This window comes from Perognathus longimembris, chromosome 1 (genome assembly GCF_023159225.1).
Source record: "Perognathus longimembris pacificus isolate PPM17 chromosome 1, ASM2315922v1, whole genome shotgun sequence".
In the NCBI taxonomy this organism is placed as follows: domain Eukaryota; kingdom Metazoa; phylum Chordata; class Mammalia; order Rodentia; family Heteromyidae; genus Perognathus; species Perognathus longimembris.
Window position 1 is genome coordinate 79,516,900 of NC_063161.1, and position 26,718 is coordinate 79,543,617.

Below are 26,718 nucleotides of genomic sequence, written 5' to 3' on the forward strand. Positions count from 1 at the left end.
AAGAAAATTAAAACAAAAAACAAAAAAATATATATATATGGAATTTTAAGAAAGACTTCCCTGTTCTGCTTCTCAAATACTAGTATGCTTCAAAAGTACTTCTGGGGGCTGGGAATATGGCCTAGTGGCAAGAGAGCTTGCCTCGGTTACATGAAGCCCTGTGTTCGATTCCCCAGCACCACATATATAGAAAATGGGAAGAAGTGGTGCTGTGGCTCAAGTGCTAGAGTGCTAGCCTTGAGCAAAAGGAAGCCAGGGACAGTGCTCAGGCCCTGAGTTCAAGGCCCAGGACTGGCAAAAAAAAAAAAAAGTACTTCTGGACCTCTATAGTACCTTCTCTTTAAGTATGACCTATTGTTTCCAAGCTCTTAAACACCAAGATGGCAATTCACATAAAAGGGTTTTCCACAAATTACAAAGAAGGTCTCTCAAAATGTTGAGCAGATGAGGAAGCCAGGATCAGCATTTACCACTCCTTTCTCAGGATGCAAAGCAGATGTTATCTGTAAGGGAGAGATGAGTACAGAACTGTTATCACCTAGATTGTAGTGGCTGGACAAAAGCCCTGGGGTTGTGTCTCTCCATGTACACATGAAAGGAGTCAGGCTGAGAGCTTTAAAAGACCTCCAGGAAAATGATCAAAGTCAGCTTGAGATTCAGTTTTTCAGCAGACATGTAGAGGGTCAAAAGAAATGAATTAAAAAATGGTTTTAAAGTTCTCACCCTTGATACCATGCACTGTACTTTAATGAAATCTTTGCCTGGCACTATTGCAGGATATAAAGCACCTGACAAGGCAATTTTTCAATGAAAGAGTAAAAAGGCCACACCAAATTTGGGTATGAAAACACATTATTATCAGCAGTCAGTACTTCCTGATTCTGAGTTTAGGAGCCACCAAATGGTTAGAAAAATAGCATGGCAAATGCACATTCAAGCCATTCAGTAGTAATCTAAGCTAGAAACTATCACACCCATAATACTACCTACTCAGGAGGCTGAGATCAAAAGAGTGGGGCCCAGTTCCAAGCCAGTGTAGTAGAAAAGTATGTGAGACTCCATCTTCAAAATATTTAGCAAAATCATCTTTAATGAAACTAGTTGCACACAAAGGATTCACGAGAGTTGAGGCAGGGCAAGATGTTTTGCTATATAGAACAGAAAAGTAATTCAGCAAGCACTGGTTTCTTATCCTGTCCACTAAGAGGGCATAAATATCACATCTTCTGGATTCTAACAAATCAGCTTCATTTTGAAAATGCATCACTTTATTTCCCCAGCAATGCTGCCACACATTATAGACCTGACACAGGACAGTCACATGATTTCTTCATTAACTTTCAAGGTTTCCAAAAGCTTTCCTGGAGTTTACAGCCAGAAGTCCTGAGGTTTCAAATATTAAAACTTTCTCCACAGCCACAAGTTCCTTTGATGTTTGGGTTATTGAAGACAAACTCGCTGGATAACTTGTCTTCCACATAGTCCATTTCTGTTCCTAAAAGTGTTAGCTGTGCTTTCTTTTCGATGAATACTCTGACTCCTTTGGAAAAGGAAAAGATGAGTCATAGAAAGCCTGAAGCCTAGGGGATATGCCAATTGAAGGCACAAGTGAATTTATTCAGTAATCAACAATTCAATCACATAAACAATTTGATAGTTTCTGAACAGGCATCATCATTTGGGGGTAATTAGGTATCTAGATTCCTGTCAGCCCCTTCTGCCCCTACAATTGTCTACATCAAACAAGTATATTAGTGTAGTTTTATACAAGTAAACTCACTAACAACTCTGTGCAAAACCATAATTTACCTTTCCCTACCCTTCATTTTTTTCAACTTGCAACACAAAGAAAATGTGTAGCCTCTCAGTTAAAAGTTCTGTAAAGACAGAACCAGTAAAATTTATAGAAACTTCGTAATGGCATGTACATATCTGACATACTGCCAAACCTAAAAATATCCAAAGCTACTTCTCTACGAGACATTTTTTTATTAATTTACTTTTATTGTCAAGGTGATGTACAGAGGGTTTACAGTTACATAGTGAGTACATTTGTCATACTTGTTACACTCTCGTTCATTTTTCTCTCACCTTCCCTCCCTCCCTCCTTTCCAACATATTGTCTTATTGCATTGGTTCGACCTTTATTCTTTGTCTCACCCTTTTGATGTTCCCTTTCCCTTCAGTTCAGATATATACAATACCCAGTGTACCAGAATCATATACAGTAACAACAGGGGATAAGCCATAGGAAATTCCCATAGTACCTTAAAGATAACAACAATAAAATCCTCTTGTTTCCATATCTTGGAGTTCATTTTGCTTAGCCTCATCTTATATAATCATATGTACATAGCTGTTGAGCTACTGTGGTCCTCTGCTAGGACTATCATAGACATTTTTATGTTTATTTAGTAATTGTTTGGTTTTAGGGACATGATGTAAAGTCATTGACCAAAACATGTAGAAATACCATTTGAAAAGATGTTTGTTATTTTACAGACACGATCTCTGCTTTTTAGTCAGTAAGTATATCACGGTTTTAAGTTGAAGAACATATGATATTCTGCAGATAGTTTGACATCTGGGCAGATGCAATCACTTAAAAAGTTTTTCTTATAGGAAACTGAGTCTTAAACAGAGCCTGTTCTCTCTGATATGCAAAAGTTAGACCTAAAACACACTGGGATATGACAAATAACACAGGATTCTGGATACTCCCATACAGTAAGACCAAAAGAGAGAATCTCTCTTAGGAGAAAATCACAAAGGTGCAATTTCTAAGCACCTCTTTATATGTATATAAAATAACATACATAGTGGAACAAACTTCAAAGATATGGAAACAAATAAGTTTTTTTTCTTTTTCTGATGATTCTGCATTCTTTACCTTATATATGGTATACTCATGTGTACACTTGTGGGAGGATGGGAAAAGAGCACTGAATCTGAGGAAAAAGGGTTAAAAAGTGGAGTGGTGAAGTGCACTGAACATTGATGAAAGTCAATTATACAACTCATGGGTGGAGATGGGAGGGAGGGAATGGGAGGGAACAGAAGACACTGTACAAAAGGAAATGTACTTATTACCTGGCGTATGTAAATGTAACCCCTCTGTATATCACCCTCTATAGTAACAATAAATTAAGGAAAAAAGGAATTGAGTCTTATATAAACATAAACTATAAATAATTACAGGGCTTCTTTTTGTTAAGATAAAAATTTTAAGGTCTATATTTTGAATGTCTTAAAAATAATAGATATATGTGTGTATATGTGTTCGTGTGTGCATGTGTGTGCGTGCGTGTGTGTGTGTATGCATGCAAGCACGTGGCCCTATCAGTCTTGTGGTTTGAATTCAGGGCCTGGACACTGTCCTTGAATCTTGTTCGAAAGGCTAATGCTTTATCACTTGAGCCACAGCTCAATTTTCACCTTTTTGGTAGTTAATTAGACAGATGAGGTTCACAGAATTTCCTGCCCAGGCTGGCTTTGAACCAGGATCCTCAGATCTCAGCCTCCTGAATAGCTAGGATTACAGGCATCAGCCACTGGTGCTGGCTGCTAACTATATCTTTACTGGTTAAGTCACCATCATTCAATCTTACTTAGAATTCATACCTTAATCTGAGTATAGGTGGCTCATGCCTGTTATCCTAACTACTCAGGAGGCTGACATCTGACGGTCAAGGTTTGAAGCCAGCCAAGGCAGAAAAGTACATAAAACTCATCTCCAATTAACCTGTAAAACCCCAGAAGTAGAAATGTAGCTCAAGTGGCAGAGCCATAAATTATTGTTACTTTTTTTGTGCCAGTACTGGGGCTTAAACTCAGGGCCTTGTGCTCTTCTCTTTTTCACTCAAGGCTAGCATTCTACCTCTGAAATTCAGAGGATGGTAACCCTATACCAGTCCAGGCAAAAATGTCTGTGAGACTCCATTTCCAAGATAACAAGCAAAAATCTGGACTGGAGGTGTGGCTCAAGTGGTAAAACACCAGTCAAGCAAGCAAGCCAAATGGGTGGCAAGGCCGTGAGATACCCAAGTACCACCAAAACAGAAAGAATCTGTATCCACTTTTCAGCCTTCCTAAGGAAGAACACACATGTCCAAAATGCACAGCATTACTACCAAAAAACATGTAACAAATAAGTTCTCCATTATTTAACTTGTCTTCAATCTGCTTTACCAGGTCACTGGGTAGGGATAGGGATGTCAAATAAAAAAACACAATTAAATAATTTAAAAGAATTATTGTTTGTTGTCAAAATAACTAAACAAATTTAATAAAAATAAATGCTTTAAATACAAGAGTTGGCATTGCCTATGTGACATATATGTAAAACTGCTGTTCCACACAAAATTGTTAGATGGTTCACGGTGAAGTTTTAGGATCTTGAAACCTTTTTCAGATTGGGCACAGTGGTTACCTACTTGTAATCCAGAAAGCTAAAACAGGAGAATTGCACATTGAATTAGATAGCAAGATCTTGCCACAAACCAACTGGCTTTCTGGGCAAAATGAAGACTTTTCAGAGTTGAAACAAGGAATTTATCTAAAAACATCATTTTAGGAGAATAGCATCTTGAGAAAAGTGATTGCATTCAAGTTTTAAGGCAGCTCAGCTTCTCACTGTGTGACCTTGGAAAAGCGATTTCACCTCTCCTTGTTTCAGTTTCCTCCTCAGAAAAAAGGGATCTCATGGTATCCACCCTCATTTGATTGCTGCATGTAAATCAGATAATACAAGATTATGCACCAGGCACACGGTAAGCACTACTGATGTAACTCCTACCTCTATTATCAGTCTCTCTCTCATTACACACAAGGCTAAACATTTTCAGTAAAAATAAGTGCCCAGAACAAGTCTGTAAAAAAAACTCACCATCTTGAACAACCTCTTCATCAGAATCTCCTCTTGTCTTTGTATATTCTAGTGTATAAGAAAGACCATTACAGCCCCTGGTTCGGACGCCAACCTTCACACCTACCTGAAATGGAATTGAAAATATAAACTTAATTGTACAGATTAAACAGTTATACTTACAAAAACCTCGGCTATTTATCACTACTATTCATTCTCTTATAAGCTAAAAAAGAAACATTAAGATTTCCAATTATAAAATGTCCCTTTGGGAAATACAAATGGAACAGGGAACAATAATCTAAAATATAGAATTAGTATACAATCATTCACTAAGTGGCATCCAAAAACACAACAAAAAATAATATGCAAACAAAATGATACAGAGGAAAGGGGCTGGGGATATGGCCTAGTGGCAAGAGTGCTTGCCTCGTATACACAAGCCCTGGGTTCAATTCCCCAGCACCACATATACAGAAAATGGCCAGAAGTGGCACTGTGGCTCAAGTTGCTTAGTGCTAGCCTTGAGTAAAAAGAAGCCAGGGATAGTGCTCAAGCACCAGGACTGGCAAAAAAAAAAGAACAAACAAAACAAACAAACAAACAAAAAACCGATACAGAGGAAAAATCCTATATCACCACTATCCTCATAAAATAGCTTATATATTTTACCATTTTTTTCCAACCCTGGTCACATAATCTGAATACTGCTTTTATACAAAGACACATTTTTTAATAATATGCAACATATATCATATACCTTTCATAATTATCACTTGAAAATAATGTCTGTATCACACTCCACTATATGATAATTACCTTTTTTTCATGGTTTGGGAATAAAAACCAAGGCCTTGTGCATAGGAGGCAAAATGCTCTCCACTGAACTACAATCTCAACCATAACCTTCTTAATTAGATGCCTACCAGTAAACACTGAAGATGGAAATGACATGATTAGCAAAAAATTTAAATTATAAAAAGTTAAAAAAAAAATCAAGCCTGGCACCACAGTGGCTCACGCCTGTAAGCCTAGCTACTCAGAGGCCAAGGTCTGAGGATACCAGTTTGAAACTAGCTGAGGAGACAAATCCAAAAGACTCACCAATAATGAGCAAAAAGCTAGAAGTAGAGGTGTGGCTCAAGGGTACAGTACAAGCCTTGGACAAAATAAATAAATAAATTTAAAAAAAATCCAAGCAAGAAGGCAAGTAAGCCCCAAGATGAAAAAAAAAGAAGAGAGAAATCACATTTTTGTTATTAAGAGTTTTCTGAGACAAGGTCTCAATATTTAGATGATACTGGCTTTGAAACCATGATCCTTCTGTTTCAGGATCTCTTCATGTGCCACCAGACCTAGCTACTTGTTTGAAAAGGAAAAGGTGTTTAAGAGCAGAGATATCTTCTTAAAATTTAGACTTTCTTAAGAAATGTGTTAGTTCCTTCCCATTCTCTAAGATGTTTTCTGGATAAATCCCTTTAGGGTTCCTCAAGGTTCACGTAGTCTTCCCAGGCTTCTATGACAAAGCTTTATTCTAGGGCAGACTGTGTCAACAGTTGAAATCAAGAGGAAAAAGAATATAGATGTAAGATGTTTAAAAAGGTGAACCCGGGGGCTGGGAATATGGCCTAATGACAAGAGTGCCCACCTTGTATACATGAAGCCCTGGGTTCGATTCGTCAGCACCACATATATACAAAATGGCCAGAAGTGGCGCTGTGGCTCAAGTGGCAGAGTGCTAGCCTTGAGTAAAAAGAAGCCAGGGAGAGTGCTCAGGCCTTGAGTTCAAGGCCCAGGACTGGCCAAATAAATAAATAGGTGAACCTGGCATGTAGCTCAGTGAGAACTTGCTTAGTATGTTCAAGGCCTGAGGGTTCAATTCCCAGCATCATAACCACTATCATAAACGTTAATGAAGTCTTTTGACTTCATACTCTAATTATTAACTAATGATAGCACATTACTGGAAGTGATTAAAAACATCCTAATAACTACTAGCCACGTGCTATGATTAAGATAATGCATATACCCCTGACAATTCCATATCCAGGAATGGATCTTGCATGAATACACTAAGTCATACTTACAGATCTGGCAAACAATGGGCATGGCACACCATAGTCACTAAAGTAATAGCTGTTGAATAATGTGTGTCCCAGTGATTAAAACAAAAGAAAAAAACAACCCTAAAACCACAACAATTCAAACAAGCTTCAATCCAGGAATGGTAAAAGAAATCAACCCGTTCAATGGGATATACAGGTCTTTAAGCTGTATTATTTGGAATAAAATAAAATGTAACCACAGCATATGTGACAGATATAAGAATAACAAATACCACTTAGACCAATCTTCCCCATTCAGGGTGACATTTTTGGATGTCACAATTTATGTACATGGTACTGCCAGAAATGCTATGAAATCTCCTATAGCTACCCAATGCCCAGAGGGTGGAGGCTGAGAAATCCTGGGGTCAACCTATCAAATGTACAGGTTATCCCTGGAAGGATATTAGGAAACTGTTTCTCAAAGGAAAGACAGAAGGACAAAAGGACAAAAAGACAAAATGTCTAGGGTTGAGAATAATTTCTTTTTTATTGAATACCCCTTTCTGTATTATTTGAAATTTTTTGGGGTGAGGGGGGCAGTCTTAGAGTTTGAACTCAGGGCCTGAGCACTGTCCCTGGCTTCTTTTTACTCAAGGATTAGCACTCTACCACTTGAGCCACAGCACCCCTTCTCCCTTCTGGCTTTTTCTATATATGTGGTGCTGAGTAATTGAACCCAGGGCTTCAGGTATACGAAGCAAGCAGTCTACCACTAGGCCATATTCCCAGTCCTATTTGAATTTTTTTAAAACCATGAACTGGGCTAGAAGTATGCCTCAATGCAAGTATAAGGCCTTAGGATCAGTACTAACACAACAAATGAAACAAAGGAACCCTAATTAATGAAAATAAACACTGGAAAATAACTTTTAATATTTTGATAACTATGAAATAGGCTTTACTTACATGTTCAGGCTTATCTTTAAGAAGCTGTTTTATCTTGTTTACTGCTGAGGGTGTCTGAAAAAGTAAATGTTATGTTTTCAGTTTAAAAACTTAAAATTTCAAAGCAATAGACTTACTAGTTTTTAAGATTATCTAAGGCTGTCTTTAGAAAAATCATGTAACAAATTGGCTGCATTCTTGCCAGCACAAACTTGTGGATTTTACATTTGTTAAAATATTTGCTACTGACATCATTTTAATTGTGATGACCAGTCTAAGCTGTCTGTAATACTTTTGTTTGTTTTGCTGGTACTGGGGCTTGAACTCAGGGCCTGGATGCTGTTCCTAAACTTTTTTGCTCAAGTCTAGCATTCTATCACTTGAGCCATAGCTCTACTTCTGGCTTTTTGGTGGTTAACTGGAGAAGAGTCTCACTGATTTTGCGACCTGGGCTGGCTTTGAACTGCAATCCTCAGACCTAACCCTTTTTACAGTAGCTGGGATTACAGGTGAGCCACTGGTGTCCAGAGGTTTATACTCTCGTTGTATCATCTACTTACCTCACAAATTCATTTTTCCTAGAATAAGCTATTTTATGCATGTACCTATTGTGTGCTCAGTAACAAGCATAACAGACATGGAGGGCTCACAATACGCAACGAATGGATCCAGTGTCTCAATGGAAAAGCCAGCCTCCAGGTGTTTTTCCTGTCTATTATTTTCTAGATATATTCACATGTCCTTTTCATACCAGTCCCACCGAAACCCAGGTTCAGTGTGAATCAAATTAACACCTGTGAAGAGAAGTGAACTAAACTAAACTACTCAGTGATGGAAGTAACAACATGAGAACTGTTTCCTAGGAAGAATGCAGTTGAAATGAGCCCAGTGCTCCTACCTGAGAGAAAAACGTTCCAGGATGTTCTGTTGAAGAAAACAGGCTGGACCAGCTCTGGGTTATTCTGTGATGTATAGAACTACAGCTTTCAGGGTGTGCTGAGCCTTGACTATTTTGTAAACCAATAGTTTTAATCTAATCCCCAAACAAGAATGACTTTCCATTCTGCTTATGCAAGTAATTGATAATACTTTATCATCACCAGGAAAATATATTCTGTGAGTAACTATTAATGTAAACCCCCTTACCTGGTTACACATGGACCCATCACAGGGTATATATTCAAGGATCAACCTGTGACAGACTCTCAACTCTGTTACTAGGACTTTACACTATGCTTGATGCAACCCATTCATTTCCATCTGCATTCAGTAAGCTCACATCTCAGTTCTGCAATTTCAACTGGCAGAGTGCCTCAAAGTGACTGTGTCTTATGATACTACCTAGCCCTAACTGGTGAATTAACAATACTGAACTGGACAAAGCTTGTGGATTTGTTATTCGATAAATTCTGACATTAAAGACCAAGATAGCGTATCCACTTATGTTCCTGACATAGCTCAAAAATGTGAGAACTAAGCATGTTCAAAACACCTGTGTGTTCTTGTGTTTTTAGGGAACTTCTAGAAACAGGCTGCTGGAGTCTGACTGCTCCACCTTCTGAGGATGCTCAGGGCAATCACTTCAAGCAGCTTTTCTACCTTCTACTCCCTTACTGTGAAATAAAGATAACCATTTTTCTTCCTCATGATTCTTGTGAGGATTAAATACTCAAATTGAGGAGAAGCATTTAATTTCAGGCACTTGGCTATATTTCAAAGACAGAGTACATCAGAACAAAAAGAAATGATGTTCCTATTTCCTACTGACAATATTGTATTCCACTTTTTTGTATGAATGTTTTGATCTCTGACCTAGAAACTTAGCCGGAACTTAGCCTGTTCTGAAGGAGCAGATACCATGGCCCGGAGTATGTTCTCCCCTCTGTTTGGACAGAGGCTTGATGATCTTGATCAGATGATGTTTTTAAATGCAGTGTGGACCCAACTTAGACGGGTCATAAAACTGAGGCAGCTAAAACCAGCATTTAAAAAGATAGAAAATACTGCTGGGTTCTGTAGCTCACATCTGCAATCATAGCTACACAGGTATAGTCTGCTGGGGAATGTTATGAATAGGAGAAAAAGTAGCAAATCAAATGGAAGATAGCATTTTTACTTTTCATTTGTAAAATTTCAGGGTAAATTTTCTATGTGAGTGCTGAAGCAATTAACTTACTGTCACATAAAAAGGTTTCTGCCATGTTAACAACCAAAAAGGTAAAGCCACATAAAATACCACTGCAATTAAAATCTGAAGCACAATCTTTGTTTAATGTGGGCAGGACAAAGGGGCATGCTCTAAAGGAAACAACTGAGTTCTCTCCCTGTTTGACCTACCATGCCACATATTTTTATCTCCAAGTGATCTTCTAAATTACCTACTTGGTTTTTCAAAATAATGTTTTCTTCTTTGCTCAACTTTCAGTAGCAATCAAACAGCCAGGTGCTTGTAATTTCAGCTACTTGAGAAAAAGAGAGTTTAGAATGGCAACATAGTCACCATCTCAAACAAAAGAAAGCATGGGAACAGTTGAATACAGTAAATGAAAGCAGGCTATGGAGGAAATTCCACTTATCACAAAGTTGCCCGTAGTCACATGGCACAAGTCGGGGTGGGGGGGTGGGGGGGGTTCGCGGGATGGAGAGTAACACTAATACAAGACTGTGTGCTTGGAAGTTTTTGTAATAGGATGCAAAGTCTATAAACCTCCCTGTGTCAGACTAGAAACCAAGCATACTGGGCTGGGGAGTACTTCTAATTGGATAACCCAAGTAAGTACTCCATCAAGGGGAAAATGACATGTTTGTTACCTTTGAAATGATTGACATAATTTTTTTGTTTTGTTTTATTGTTGTTTTGGTGATACTGGGACTTCTACTCAAGTCCTTGTGTTTGTTTGGTAGGCATTCTATAACTTGAGCTCTACAGACAGTCTTTTTTTCTCTGGTTATTTTTCTGATCTTTCTTTGGTATGCCTGGACTGGAGCAACAATCCTACTTAGGCTTCTTTCATGGCTAAGATGACAAGTACTTATGGCCAAACCTAGTTTTGTCTATTGAGATGGAGTTTGTTAACTTTTGGCCCAGCCTAGCCTCACATCACAATCCTGTGCTTTCTGCTAGGAGAAAAAAGAGTGTTTAGAATGGCAACATAGTCACCATCTCAAACAAAAGAAAGCATGGGAACAGTTGAATACAGTAAATGAAAGCAGTAAATGAAAACACTTGAGCCATGGCACCCAGTTTTTTTTCTCTCTCTCTCTCTTTTCTTTTCCTTTTAATTTCCATTTCCCTTTTTCCTCTCCTTTTCTTTCCCTCTCCCCTTCCCTTTCTTTCTTCCTCATTCCCCTTTTTGACCCTTCTTCATTCTCTCTCCCCATAATTTCTCCAGAATTTGATGTACAATTAAAGACTCATTAACACACATGTGATTTAATCTGTGAATTTAAATGTAAGATTCTTAAATCTACTATGATATGACTTTTATTCTACTTGTAAGTCATGGAAACAGGTTTAAAGTGAGAGGACATGGTTAAAACATCCTGACTTTTTTTTTTTTAAAGGCTGTTTTGGTTGACAAAATGATAGGAAAAGGCACTTTAGATGACTGCATATGAGAACTACTTTATGGTAAATTTATCCATTGTCAAGTGGTTTCTACTCCTTGTAGGATACATTTTCATACTCAATATTACATTTCTTTAATTCTTCAATTCTCTTTTGTTGCTGTACAGGAAAACAAACTTTAAATCCAAAGTTGATTCTATGATTTTAAAAATAATAAACATGTGCCTGTATCTATGTATTTTGATTTAGTTATAAATGTGACATTTTGTTTAAGGATGGCAGATAAATGTCAACCAATGAATAAGATATAGTATATTGTCAAACTCATTTCACAGCTATCGCTGGCATTATGGTGTCATAATGCTTCTGTACTGCCCTACTCATGTGTAAATATACATTAAATTCACATGTCTGTAATCCAAGTGTATATCTCACAACTTTATAGACTCCAATAAAAAAAACTCACATTTTTTTCTCATTTAATACATGGCAATAAATATTCACTATCTACGAGCTTCTAGGTGCTTGCCATTCTGACAACTCTAATTTAGGGATTAAAGATCAAATATTTGCACAGAATCAAAAGAATGAAAGGTGACCATTTATAATAACAAGTATACCTAAGATTTCACCAATAGGAAAAGCACTTAACCATTCTCTCTCTTTGTAGGATACTACTTTCTAGTGTTGAATCTAAGCCTTGTTCCTATTAACCATGCTCCACCCCCCCCCCAAAAAAAAACTGTATAACAATGCCTAAACTCCCTATATGCGCAACGTTTCATCCTTACTACAGAGGACTTCTAGTCATTCATAGTTCCTTATTAAACAATGTTTTTGGTTTTTTCCCCCTCAGCCTTTCTGAACCAGATTCTACTAGGAAAGTAAACCTGAAAGAACCATTTCTGTGGGATGTTGTCTCTCCATGAGTCAAAACTTCCATTGGCTGGGTATCACCATTTCCTCACAGAACTTTTGTTGTGTTTTATGCAGTGTGGGTAATCTCTAATCTTAGATTTGAACCAATTCTGTCTTGTAGAATGATGGCAATAAAGGTGTTTTTCAGCTAGGTTGTAATTATTCATTATGTTTTTTAGCTGTATCTTACTCTGGATCATACAAATTCAATTTGTCAATTCCTGAATATCTGGAGAAATTGAGGTGGGAGTGGCATCATCCTACTTGATGTTCCTTGCAGGTGGTCCAAGGGTACTCACATTGACGTAGAGGGTAGGAGCTTTGGAACAATCAGGAAGCCATCCTGTTTGCATAAAAGTTTCATGAGCAGCCCATCTCTAGTCTAAATTCTTCCCCCAGCTGCAATCCAGCAAACTTCTTCAGGACAATCATATATTAAGACAGATAATTTGATGCTGACAACATCAAATTATGTTTTCTTGTCTATATATCCCAATAGTATTTACCTTTCCTGCTCAATTTCTGAGCTGTCTCTACTTTGTGTGTTCATATCTGTCTCTACTCATTAGGCCTTTGATCAACTCACTGTTTCCGTTTGATGTAACATGTTGGGGTTAAAAATCTTTGCAGAACACTTGAGAACAAAGAACAAAGCAATACTTGCCATAGTGTCTTAAGATGAGGGTATGCGTGCTAAAATTAAGATGTGTATTGCCTAACATAGATCACGGTGGAGAGTAGCACTTTTGTGCTTTTTCTCTCTCCTACTAGCTCCATAGAAAATCACAAGGAAAGGAGGGTCTAGAGCCAGTCATAATACTAACAAAGCTTAGACAATAATCCCTTGCAGTGGAGCCAGGCAACACAGGACTTTTTGAGATGGACAATTCTGTGATAATATGAAGCAGAAAGGAATAAGCAAGAAGTACTAGGTCTGAGAAAAAGAGGATGTGATATTATTCCTCTTAAGAGATGGGAAACATTTTTAAGACAGTTCCCTCCTGTAAGGTGGGAACCTTTTGAAACACATAATGTCTGGCTTGAAGACAGAAATTTCTGTTAAAAGTTGGAAGAGAGTTGAATAGAATGACTCAAATTCTGAAAGAACAGGTAATATGCCAAATAGGGATGGAATCTAGAAAAGGAAAAAACTGAACCCTTTGCCTTATTCTGAATCTCATTGCCACTGAAGGAACTCTGAATCCTGAGTAATTCTTACTGAAACTAAAAATGAGACACAGAGTCTAAATTGTATTCTCTAGTTCTCCAGTTTTGGATACTTCTAAATTCCATGATGTACCCTCCAGTTAATTATAGGCTTGTGAGCACAATAAAGACACACAGTATGATTATAGAGATAAACTCGAGGGTCTAAAATCACTGATCTATAAAAACGCATCTCTCACCTGATCATGATTTTCTTCTATTTTGCTTCCACCAATGTTCTGGCAATTGGTCTTCTCGTGGTATTTAGATAGAAGAGGTGCTACTATTCAACTTAAACCACCTCATCCCCCAGTCTGTAGGCAAGTGATTGCACAAAACCCATTTGATTCCCTAAGTCTCTAGGCAAATGCTTAACTGAGAGGCGTGCGTGCGTGCGTGCGTGTGTGTGTGTGTGTGTGTGTGTGAACTGATCCTAAGCTTGACTACTGTAGTGAAATGTACTAGAATACAAAAAAGCGATGGCTGGACCACACTGAATTTATTGCCATGCAAGTGGGTCCTTTGAAAGGGGTAATTCTTGGATGCGAACTTCCAGTCGACTAACCAGCAGATGGAGGCGGCCTCGGTCGGTGTTAGGGCCTTCCGGGCTCGGCCTGACATCCTCGTCCTCCAGTACCCATGGCGCACAGAGGGCACACAAACCGTGTTTTAAAACGCCTGGCCCCAAGGACGCCGGAAGTAAGCCTGCGTGCGGCCTATCGGGGCTCTCGGCGGGGCGAGGCTTCCCGAAGCTCGCCCTCCCCACACAGCCCGGGGTGAGGAGGACCTAGGGGACGGCGTCCCGCCGTCTCCTCAGCTCTGCACTTCACGTTCCCGAGTGGGAGACGACGGGCCGCGGCGGCCCCGGAACAGCCCTCCAGCTGACAGACACCACTCCCCCCGGCCCCGCGGTCAGGGCCGCCGCGCAGGGGCTGTCGGGAACTGTAGTCCCGGGCGCCGGCCCCGCGGCTCCGCCCGGAGCTTGTTTACCAGTCCGAGTGGGAGCTGGCCGGAAAGGGGAGCCGCGGCGGCTGCGGGACCAGCCCGTGTCCAGACGTGCCAGCGCCCCAGCCGCTGGTTCCCGGCCAGCAACCTCTCCACAGTGGGCCACGGGCCAGTGTCACGGACCCGGCCGCGCTCCGTGTGCACTCACCAGAGTGAGGGCGGCTCGAGTGGGCTGCAGCTTCCTCTTGCTCACAGCACGAACAGTGGCCCGGACTAACGAGGCCGACATTTTCGCCGTCCCGTGGTCCCGTGGTCCCGGGGTCCCGGCGCCTCGGGCCGTGCTCAGACCCGGCAGGCTCTCTCCATGGACACAGCGGGCACACTGACGCCACAACCTCCAGCGCACGTACCCCACGCGCCGCCCCTCACCGCCCCTGCGCTGCCGCCATTGGGCGGGCGGCGTGAGTGACGTCCGGGCCCCCCCCCCATCGCCCATCTGCTGCTGCCATTGGGCGGGCGGCTTGAGTGACGTCAGTGCCCCGACGCCCAGCGGGGCGTTGCGGTCCGCTGCGCCGCGCCGCGCCGCGCCGCGCCGCGCCGGGAGGCCCCGGGGTCGGCTGCCGAGGTCGCGGGGCCTGCCGGGCCGTCACCGGCCACCTCGCGATCCAGTGAGATCCTGCAGGCCCCGGTGCGTCCCTTCGCCTGCTGCAGGATTCTCGGGAGCAAGCAGCGACGGGCTGCAGTGGCGTTTGAGCGCACTGGAACCTGGAATCCGTTTCTCCACGGAGATGCGGTCCCGTGGACTGGCATTTGCATCCTTTTCGGTCCGGCGAGGGCACGCCGGCGGGCGGTCCCGCGAAGCGACCGGCCCCGCCACGAGGGTGGAACCCAGTTCCACTGTGCATCACCGCATTTAATGAGCACCCACTGCAGCGATCCGACTGTTACCCCTTGATCCGACTGCGGTGGGCCCTGGTCCTGAGTGGCATAACCATTCCCGAGCACCAGGCACGGTGCCTGGGCTTCCGCGGGAAGCCAGCAGGGAAAGAGAAACGCCGCAGTCCCCGATGCGAGCGAGAACGCCGGGCAGGTGACATTTCTACGGACCGGCCAGAAGTGCTGGCTAAAATGCCAGAGAAGATTCCTCGGAGGAGCAGTGCTGAAGAGAATCTTTGCTCAGTGTTTTGATGGGGAAGGAACAATGGTGTGAAATAAAAAGTGGGAGGGTGCTGAGCACGTCTAAGTGATAGTGTTTCTATGGGAAGTGTGAAGCCCCGGACCACAAGAGTGTGACAGGGGGTGAGGGGTGAGACAGAGAACAGAAACACCAGAGAGTGCTTTTTATTTAAACCCTTATACTTTCATGTTACAACAGATGGTTGACTAACTTTGGAAAATATATTATGCTGTTATGATGCTTAAACTCAGATCTTTTAGTTTAGTGCTATCAGATGCTATTAAAAAATCGACTTCTAAGTTCTCTGCATCAGGATGCAATGTGTAATAGTCTTTCCTATATTTAATTTACTTGGTTAGCTTTTGGCCCATAAGCACCGACTCACATCATCTACTTGCTAGCAGATCAGACTTAGGTACTGTCCACAGGGCCTGGAAAATTAGATATTTTGGGCAAGCTTTCAGGGTTATCTCACAGGTGCAGCTGTCCAGGGGTGTGGAAATGAGGTGGGTGTGGGAAATGCTGAACTTTGCAAGCTATAACCACTTTTAGGTGTCTGTGTATGTCAGTTTCAACCGTATCACACAAATGCTTCAGTAATTCTGGAGGTTTCAAAACTTGTTTACTTGGTACAATTTCACTTGATCATTTTGACTCTGTAAGGGCATTGTGGTTTCCATTTGACAGGAAAACTGAACTGCCCAGTTAGGGGCCTTGTAGCACAGCTGGCAAACTGGCAGGGCCAGGCCCTACCAAAGTCTAATAGAGTCCCGCTTTAGAAAAGTTTGCAGTGTTGGGGAATCACTGTGGACCAAACATGCCTGACCTGGTTCAAAGAAGAGGTTCTGAGCACTCTCAAGTTACAGGGGTGAGGAGCTGTGAGACTCTTTTCAACTTAAGTGTGTCTGTGATCCCCAGTGACTTGTCTAATCAGGATTTTGTTGCACCTGGTAAACATGTTTTCTTTCAAACAGAAGCAAAAATAGACTAGTTTTCTATAGGAACATAAAAATTTTAACCTGTACATGGCTGATATAGTCAATAGTGGGCAAGAGATTTTGAAAGTGTGGAATAGGTCCTGTAGAACACTTACAAAATAAGGACTTCATAATCTTGTTTGTAACAGAATGTGGTTGTGGGGCACTTAATGGCAGTTGTTAAGACAGCCTGCCACATTTGTGAGCTAGCTTCATCCTGAGACCTGGAATCTGAAGGGAGCATGTACACCTGCACTGTAACTGCCTACAGAAGCACTGTGTCCAGCATCCCAGCAGACAAGAGCAACCTATTGTGTAGATGTGCTGGAAAGAAGCACTGCTCACTGTCTCACAGATTCTCTATGAGGAATCTGAATTTAGAGGAAAGGCCTGGCACTGTTGCACAGACAACACTCAGGAGGCTAAGGCAGGAGGATCACAAATTCAAGGTAAGCCAAAGCTACATACACTGAGTTTTAGGCCAGTACAGGTTCCAAAGGGACCCCCTACCTCAAAAAAAACAAACAACAACAAAACTAAAACCAGTCACCAAAGAAACAATCCCAATGCATTAGGCAAATCTACTAGAGAACTCAGAAGAAAATGTAGAAAACTGTAACATCCTTAAAAGGCGGTAAGTATAGATCCCTATAAAAAAAGAAAATATAAATGCAAACTTAAAGAATAAAAGCAAAAGGTAGGGTTTAAGAAAATTAGAAATGAAATGACATTTACAGAAGAAATTAGAAATGCCAAGACATTAAAAATCCAGCTGGTCATGTGTTGGGTACTGAAGAAAAACAAAAATGATCAAAACTAAGATATTTCCTCCAATTTTTAAAACAGTGAGTAGGGATTCACTTTTTTTTTCCTCGCTAGATTCCCTTTTCAGTTGCTAGAGACATATTTCTAAATTGAGGCAATTTAGCTTCTTAGTTCTAGCCTGAGTGAAAAAAACAAAAAACAGGCAAGCCAAACATTAAAGCCTACAAAGGAACAAAAATCAGGTTGGTCTCCTATTTCTCCTCTGCTGTAATTCCAGAAGACAACAGAATAGCTTTTCCAGGAAAGTGCCACCAGAATTATAGGCCCCATTAATTTCATGAGGCATAAGCAAAAGGCCAGCAGCAGCTGAGCAAAGTCATGGAGAATAGGGTCTGTCCATATTGCGCAGTTCATGATTTTGTGTTTAAACTGTTACTATCACTAACTTTATTTTTCCACATTAACTTTCACAGTAAGTACTCTGCATCTCTTCAACTGGTGTCTTTACTACTTGCTTTCCCAGTGCTCAAGGTTATAAAACAATATGGGTAATCACCTCCAATTACACTTACTCAGGGTGAAAGGTGCACTTTTCCAACCTCCTTTGTTTATATTCCTAATGAAATTTAAGACTCTCATCACACAAAATAAATGTGGATAAAACTACAGGTTGAAAGTTTGATTTTATTTCGAAATGATAAATAAACTGAGGCATAGTTCTGACCATGTAGTATTTCAGAAAAGCTTGTGGAAGTTAAGAGAAACAGTTCCAAGAGGGCTCCAGTAAGACCCAGAACGATACCAACCGAGTTATGATTGGCAGAGATGGCCTCTATTGTCATCAGAGGTTTTGAAAAGCTCTCCACCTTAATTTCTGAATATCATAAAAAGTAAAAAGCACTTTTTAATTCTATCATTTTTCCCTTGAAAATGCTTTTGACTGGCAAACAGGACTACTTATTTTCCTGACTTCATTTTTTGAGTGTAGTAGAGTTCTATGTCAATTGACTTGCAATTAGAAAGAGAACACCCAGGGATGTCTCTGTGGCAGTGGGCCCCACTGAAGGCACACACAGATATACATTTGTGTTGCCACCATTTCTACAAAGAGAATAAAATCATTTACAGATCTTACGTACAGCAGTAGCAGTTCACATATAGTTCATATGTTTCCATACAAGGATTCAGTAAACAATAAATATAAATTCCCCTCTTCAAAACAAAAGAACAAAAAAAGGGATTTACAGGGGAAATAAAAGGTTGATTTACTTGGAATTTATCAGCACACCCTTTTTAGTATGCTTTGAAAAAGTTTAAAACACTGTGAAGGTGTATTCATTGAATACTAGCCCGTAGTTACATTTTTCTTTTAACCTGGCATAAATACATACATCGTGGCTTTCTATTAAAATCTGTAAATCTCTGGGGATGGATGGTAGGTGACATTATATTAAAATTTTTTTCCTCATTAACAATTTCATTAAATTTAAAAAAATCCAACATTTCCCTTGAATGTTAAGTTGAAGCCTGATCTATGCTGCTAAGTCCTGTGAAATGAACCTAATTTTCCATGTGGATAGGGATGCCTGAGTGGCCACTTAGAGTGCTGCATTTTCCTTCCCTCATGATTCCTGGTGGGTCCTCTTCGCCAAGGCTTTTCCCTGAGTCATGTATTTACTGGAAAGGCTACCTAGAAGAGAAAACAAAACAAAACCCAATGTCAACGAAACAAGCCTCAGTGTATCAAAACAATCACAAAATGACTTCCTAATTATTTATGGAAACATGCCACTCTACGAATAGTCACCTGTTATAAACAAAGTAATTAGGAAGATTTAAAAAAATGTAGTATGTATTAAACTATGCTTACTCATGCCTTTCTAAATTCAGACAAGTTGCTAGAGTGATATTGTTCTAAGTACATATGCAAGTTCACTATTACTATGTTGATGTGGAGGACTGAGGAGCCCAACTTAATACATTTTATTATACTTACAAGTGAAGGATAGGAATGACGATTACTAATTAAACTGTACCACAGGGTAGTGATTAAATCCCAGTGTGTGAATAAATTGTTCAGCAACACAGAAGACCTACTATTGCATAATTAAAGTTGCATTTCAAATCAAAGGAGGGGGCTGCTCAATAACTAGTGTCAATTTGTGATGGGACAAAGAAGTTCTTTCTTCAAACCACACCCTACCTCACTCATTTTCAAATAATTTTATAGCTAAAACTCAAAATGTAAGCAGTAGTAAATATTGATAAAATTGTGATAATTATTTCCTAAGTACATTATCATAACTAAAGGACTCCTAATTCATTTCAGAAAAGAAAAGGACATCAACCAAGTAAACCCACTGTAATGACAAGGGTCTTTTAAAATAAAAGAGGAAGAACTGGCAATATGATAAGATGAAAAGGACTTGGCCTGGTGTTGATGGCTTTGGAGGAGAGGGGAAGCCATAAGCCAAGGAAAGTGTGTGTGTGTGTGTGTGTGTGTGTGTGTGTGTGTGATAAGCCAAGTAAAGTGTGTGTGTGTGTGTGTCACCATAAGCAGAAGGAAAGCGATTCTCCTCTAATGCCTGAAGAAGGAATCCAGCTGCACTGACACGTTTTTTTTTGTTTTTTTTTTTAGCACAGTAACGTGTCATCCTTCCAACTTCCAGAACTACAAGATAATAAATTTGTCCTTTTATGGCAAAAAAAAAGGACATCAACAGATAACTGAGAAAAGCATAAATAATATGAGAAGAAAAATGACATGAATGTATGTAAATGTGTACTTAGCATTACCAGAGTTAAGAAAATGCAAATGAGAGTGACACTAAAACAATTCCAGTCATCAGATTTGTGAAAATTAAAAAATTTTTTTTTTTTTTGGCCAGTCCTGGGCCTTGGACTCAGGGCCTGAGCACTGTCCCTGGCTTCTTCCCGCTCAAGGCTAGCACTCTGCGACTTGAGCCACAGCGCCGCTTCTGGCCGTTTTCTGTATATGTGGTGCTGGGGAATCAAACCTAGGGCCTCGTGTATCTGAGGCAGGCACTCTTGCCACTAGGCTATATCCCCAGCCCCAAAATTAAAATTTTTTAAACTTAAGAATTTCTAAGGATATATGGCAATAACTCACATAGTGCTGGTGGGAGCTACAATTGTGCAGGCCAGTAACAGGGTAATTTGATAGTATCTTACCCACATGTCCACATGTTATCAGCCCTACAATCTCACATATGTTCAGTACAAGAGGAGGCCTTATAACAGAAAATAATCAGACAAAATCTAAATGCTCATGTATTGGTTAATGGAAATATAAAATACCTTGTATTCTGATTGTGGAATACTGTAAACATAATTTATATATAGTAAAATATACTATATAAAATTTAAAATTTTTGGTAATTAGAAATGAAGAAGAGCTGGGACTATGGCCTAGTGGTAAGAGTGCTTGCCTCATATACGTGAAGCCCTGGGTTCGATTCCTCAGCACCACATATACAGAAAACAGCCAGAAGTGGCACTGTGGCTCAAGTGGCAGAGTGCTAGCCTTGAGCAAAAAGAAGCTAGGGACAGTGCTCAGGTGAGTTCAAGGCCCAGGACTGGCAAAAAAAAAAAAAAAAAAAAAAAAAAGAAGTACACTGTAAATTATTCTTATTCAATAACATGCCATAAAACCTAGCATATATGTATAAACATACATACAGAGAACATGGTTCTAACAGTGGGGGGATTTAGGGAAGGGGAGAGAGCAAAAGAAAGATGTAATTACTTGTGAACGTGTGAAGATGGCATTAAGCATCTCAAAGAAAGTTACTGATCAATAGGAGGTTACAAGGAGAAAAAGAGGAAGAAGTAGACTGTTATTCTGATTGAAATGCAACATATACACTATGAAATACCATAGTTAAACCCTCTGGTGCAATTAATACACACTGAAGAAAATAATGACAGGAAAGTAAAACAGGCTGTTATGGGAGTAAATACTAAAAGGAGGGGGAGGATTAGTGAAACTGGCACAGAAGGATGAATATGGTTGAAGTAGTTTATTTGTATGTATAAAAATAAAACAGGGGCTGGGGATATAGCCTAGTGGCAAGAGTGCCTGCCTCGGATACACGAGGCCCTAGGTTCGATTCCCCAGCACCACATATACAGAAAACGGCCAGAAGCGGCGCTGTGGCTCAAGTGGCAGAGTGCTAGCCTTGAGCGGGAAGAAGCCAGGGACAGTGCTCAGGCCCTGAGTCCAAGGCCCAGGACTGGCCAAAAACAAACAAACAAAAAAAATAAAACAAACCAGGCTGGGAATATGGCCTAGTGGCAAGAGTGCTTGCCTCCTACACATGAAGCTCTCCCAGCACCACATATATGGAAAACGGAAAGAAGGGGCACTGTGGCTCAGGTGGCAGAGTGCTAGCCTTGAGCGGAAAGAAGCCAGGGACAGTGCTCAGGCCCTGAGTCCAAGGCCCAGGACTGGCCAAAATAAATAAATAAATAAAACAAACCAGTGGAAATTCTTTTAAGAAGGGGGAAGAGAAATGAGGAAAAGAATTTGATTGGGATATATTATATACATCTTTGGAAATGTCACAATCAACTCTTGTGTACAATTAATATATTCTAATAAAAAAATCTACCACATACTTGAAGAGCTTAAATTATGGGAAAGGTAAAATGTTGCCTATTACAAATCTTTTGCTTTGGAATAATGTAGCACATAGTATAATTAGTGGTTTTTTTTGCCAGTCCTGGAGCTTGGACTCAGGGCCTGAGCACTGTCCCTTGGCTTCTTTTTGCTCAGGGCTAGGCACTCTGCCACTTGAGCCACAGCGCCACTTCTGGTCATTTTCTGTATATGTGGTGCTGGGGAATCGAACACAGGGCTTCATGTATATGAGGCAAGCACACTTGTCACTAGGCCATATCCCAAGCCCCATTAATTTTTGCCTGTAGTAAATTAGTGGTGTTTTATGGTAGAGTTCTACTTTCAAGACCAATGCTGGTACCTTGCAGACTTGACAATACCCAAAGAAATAATGTTGAGTGCAATCACCACAATCCCAAGCCTTTTCTATGTGCTTATCCTTGAAGTGTTGTTCCAATTGCTTTTCATGAATTTTGCAACATCCATATCTGTCTACAGTTGAGGATATGAAATGGAGGCATGAGCAGGATAAAGAGCTTTCTCAACATCCCAAAGCCAGAACTCACACCCATATAATCTGACTAAGGCATTGGTGTTCTGCAGTGGGAACATTGGCAATATTTGCTCAGGGTCAAATATGCAAAAACATGGTTTTTGGTATCTCTGAGATTTTCAAAGTCTCAGAGGATCTTTGCGGAAAAAAATTTTTCACTAGTGATGTCTCTTTCCTTTCATCTGTTGAAGTCACTACTACAGTTTACGGGGTTGTGATGTGGCTCCCAATTTTTCTCCGAATCAATCAACCTGCCTCTGGGTGGGCTCCATTTCCATCCCACTCTTGTCTCCCGGATCTGGGGTTCACTCAGTACAAAGAACTTTCATTCTTTCTTTTTTGCCAGTCCTGGGGCTTTAACTCAGGGCCTGAGCACCGTCCCTGGCTTCCTTTTGCTCAAGGCTAGCACTATACCACTTGAGCCACAGCGCCACTTCTGGCTTTTTCTATCTATGTGGTGCTGAGGAATAGAACCCAGGGCTTCATGTGTACAAGATGAGCACTTTACCACTAGGCCATATTCCCAGCCCCAACTTTTATTATTTCTAACGTTGTGTAGGCTACTTAAAACTATTACACACACTCCTAGCAAATACTTGCCCTCATGTTTTAAGGTGAGGGGACCAATCAGAGTTGGAGTTAGGGTTGAAACTTCAGTTAGTTGCTTATCTTTCAGGTGTATCATTTTCCTTTTGAGTCTAAGAACGGAGTATCTTTGAAGATTTATTTTATTTTTTTTAAATCATCTCACTACATACCAATTTCAACCCCCATGTCTTTCAATATTGGACTGCAAAGAAATTTGATGTTATTTTAACATTTTCCTCAGTCATTAAAAATAAACACATTTTAAATGCCTAGCTCCATTTAGATTATGACATATACTTGTGAAAATTCATCGTGGTATTGACAAATCTAAATATCTGAATAAATTATTTATTATGTTAACAACATTCACAGTAGAGATAAGAGCTCTGGAGCATTCTGAGTCTCCCAAGGTACAGTAACATGCACCCTGTGGGCTATTGAGCTATTCACCACCGTACTGGGCAACTCACAGCTATCTTAAACCTGTGATTGTAAAAGTGACCTCCAATTCTTCCGCCAAATCTCCTGTCTCTCTCAATCACATTAACCTCTGTTCTGTGTCATCCAACTCATTTCATCTCATATTTTAACCCAATCCATCAGCAAATCTTGTTGGAACTACCTTCAGAATACCCAGAACCTGTAATTACAAATTCTCACTACCTCTATTATCTCTACCCATGTCTAAATTACTGTTTCTTTCCTCAAGCGATGTGGCTGTCTCCTCGTTTCTTAATCTCCATGCTAGTCTTCATACGCAGCCATAGTTTATCTTTTAAAACAGGTGTCACGTATCACTCCTAGGCTCAAGACTGTCAAATATTCCAATCCCTCAATTGCTAAAAGGAGCTTCAGAATGCAGATCCATCCACTCTCTGTTATGGACTCCTAACTATCCTTCCCTTTCTCACAACATACTTGCCATAGGGCCTTAGTGACAGAGGAGGAGGGAGAACTGTTTTTAAGTCTGCACACAGTGGTCTAACTCCTAGTTCTTTGTGGCCTGTTTCATTTGATTGTTTTGCTTAAATTTTACTACCAGAGAGGCCACTATTACATCGAACATTCTCCTTCTCAATCCCTACTTTACCTTTGTTTTAATCATTTTCTACCACATGATTGTTCCTTTTTAATATTTGCTTACACTTTCTCTTTATTGTATAACAAAAATAATAAATGATAGAAGGGGCTTTATCAATTCACTGCAATTTATCCAGTGCTGAGGTCAGTCAAAATAGGAAGAGGAGATTAATATGTTTACTGAAGGACTAATCCATGAAATAGCTGAGAGGTAAAGAATGGAGGAGCACAGACTCTTTCCTTATTTTAGAGCATGGCAAACAATCTCCAGGCAATTACACTGCTTGCAAGATCGCAGGCATTTCAAAGCAAAATCCAAGAAGTATAGAAGAGAATCACAGAATTAAGGATCACCTGGGACATCTTAAAACTGGAAAGGCCTGGGCTTACCTACTGAAAAGTCAGACTCAGGAAATGAAGATGGAGCAGGGGAATATTATTTTAAAAGGTCCCCAGATGTCCCATTTCTGTGCAAATGACATGTCAAAGAAAAAGTCTCAAAAGGCATGTGGTAATAAACTTTGCAGAAAATAAAGTAACACATATTTGATTTTGGTTCTCCTTGTTGTTCGTAAACCACATACCTGACTGGGGACTCAAAAATATAGTTGTTTTTTGTTTCTTTTTGTCTTCATGTAAAAGGACTACCTAAAAAATGAAACAGACTAGTTTACAAAATCAAAAGAAGAAGCATTCATTGGAAACAGCCTCAAAATGGAAACCAAAGAGAGGTGAAATGAGGCACATGAGAAGCAAGGTTTTCAATTAGCTGGAAAGTCACCAAGGCCCAGCAAGCCTTACCACACAGCACAATCCAAGGCACCACAGAGGGACAAGTCAGAAGGAAGGAGCATCCTAGGAATGTTGGGTGAATAATCAGAACAGAGACCTTCTCAATTTTTAAGCTGTGTTTACCTGACCAAATGTACCAGGTGATCTCAAAGGGGTAGGCGAAGGGTATCCAAAGACACAATCTGACTTAGACATACCTAAGAAAGAAAGCAGCACTTTTGTTTTGATTTTAAGTTGAGAGGAGTGGCCTTGTCTTCAAACTTCCTCAGAAAGATTTTCTGAGGATGAGAGAAGCCCCACTCAGACTGTGTGGATGAAAAGAGAACACATTTGAAAAAATGAGAAGGAATGCCATAAATTTTTGAGTAGGAAGAAGCTGGATATTTTTTACTACTCTCTTCTGCCTTCTTGCCTCACTTTTATGACATGATGACTGCTTACTGCAATGTATAAATATTAAATATGGAAGAAACAAGGTTTCTAGCTGAGGGATTTTCCTAGGTTTGTTAATCCCTCCGCTTCCAGGATTGTCCCTGTTTCATTTCTGTGCCTAAGTTAGGCTGTGGAATAATTTCCCTTAGAATTGTGAGCATTGCAAATACCTTAAAACTTGCTACTACAAAGAAGAAATAAAAAGGTGAATAAACTTCACTATTTGGTTATACTAAGAGGAATAGTTAGATCAACAGCTACACCTTTTTTGTTGTTGTTTTCTTGCCAGTCCTGGAGCTTGAACTCGGGGACTGAGCGCTGTCCTTGGCTTCTTTTTGCTCAAGGCTAGCACTCTGCCACTTGAGCCACAGTGCCACTCTGGCCTTTTCTATTTATGTGGTGCTGAGGAATCAAACCCAGGCTTCATGTATATGAGGCAAGCACTCTTGCCACCAGGCCATATTCCTAGCCCCCATGGCTACATCTTATTTTAGAGATGTCAACTTATTCTAAATTAGGCTACAAAAAATAATTTTGGTAAAAGTATCTAAAATCTTATCCATAACTGTTTATTTTCCTCACTTATAAACAGAGAATATAACACCATCAAATTTAATGGGCCCATTAAATGAGATCCATTTAATGTAATGAAAATAGTGCCTGATATGTAATAATTGTTAATGCTTCATTACTTTAATTTTCTTAAATTATATTCTCTTCTTATAAAAGAAAACCATTTTATTTTAGTTTGAGAGCAAAGTTTCAAACCCGTCATATATGGAGCAATAATTTAGCCTATTTGAGGTAATCAAAGCTACACCATTCATAACCATTTCAGCTCTATTTAAAAATGAATGATCTAAGTAAATTTTTTTCTAATTTAATAGTTTACTTAATAAAACACCTTAGAAAAATAACATTCATAAAATTCTGACATCCTTTCCTTGAATTCTCCAGAAATGCTATTTTATAACTGATTTTTCCCTCCGAACTGTGAAAAATAGTTTTGTATTTTTGTCAATTTAAATTTTACTGTAGGGGCTGGGGATATGGCCTAGTGGCAAGAGTGCCTGCCTCATATACATGAGGCCCTGGGTTCGATTCCCCAGCACCACATATACAGAAAATGGCCAGAAGTGGCGCTGTGGCACAAGTGGCAGAGTGCTAGCCTTGAGCAAAAAAGAAGCCAGGGACAGTGCTCAGGCCCTGAGTCCAAGCCCC

At 40.1% G+C, this 26,718-nt stretch overlaps 2 protein-coding genes across 5 annotated transcripts in view; both read right to left on the bottom strand.

Annotated features, from left to right (window-relative positions):
* Positions 1-1,063: 1,063 nt before the first annotated feature.
* On the bottom strand, positions 1,064-14,901 carry Isca1 (iron-sulfur cluster assembly 1). The gene is made up of 4 exons (XM_048330753.1): positions 14,703-14,901; positions 7,879-7,932; positions 4,886-4,991; positions 1,064-1,540 (listed from the first exon to the last, which is right to left on the bottom strand). Exons 1-4 carry the CDS (start codon positions 14,781-14,783, stop codon positions 1,392-1,394), a joined length of 390 nt encoding a protein of 129 aa, XP_048186710.1. The 5' UTR covers positions 14,784-14,901; the 3' UTR covers positions 1,064-1,391.
* Positions 14,902-18,065: 3,164 nt separating this feature from the next.
* Positions 18,066-26,718, bottom strand: part of Tut7 (terminal uridylyl transferase 7) — a 73,781-nt gene continuing 65,128 nt past the window's right edge. For 2 of the 4 annotated variants that reach the window (XM_048330764.1, XM_048330770.1), the window contains exons 27-29: positions 25,189-25,262; positions 24,858-24,921; positions 18,066-19,103 (exon numbers count right to left, since the gene is read on the bottom strand). In XM_048330764.1, coding sequence (XP_048186721.1) covers positions 19,036-19,103; positions 24,858-24,921; positions 25,189-25,262 — 206 coding nt within the window. In that variant the 3' untranslated portion in view covers positions 18,066-19,035. The remainder of the gene's footprint in view (positions 19,104-24,857; positions 24,922-25,188; positions 25,263-26,718) is intronic. The other 2 variants (XM_048330783.1, XM_048330775.1) reach the window with 2 other exon arrangements.

What these genes read in the sequence shown, in the direction of transcription:
- Isca1 (XM_048330753.1), bottom strand. Translation starts at nt 14,783, where the DNA reads ATGTCGGCCTCGTTAGTCCGGGCCACTGTTCGTGCTGTGAGCAAGAGG. An exon ending in CTCGAGCCGCCCTCACTCTG is followed by an intron (nt 7,933 to 14,702) that starts GTGAGTGCACAC and finishes TTACTTTTTCAG; the next exon opens with ACACCCTCAGCAGTAAACAA. An exon ending in TTAAAGATAAGCCTGAACAT is followed by an intron (nt 4,992 to 7,878) that starts GTAAGTAAAGCC and finishes ATTCCATTTCAG; the next exon opens with GTAGGTGTGAAGGTTGGCGT.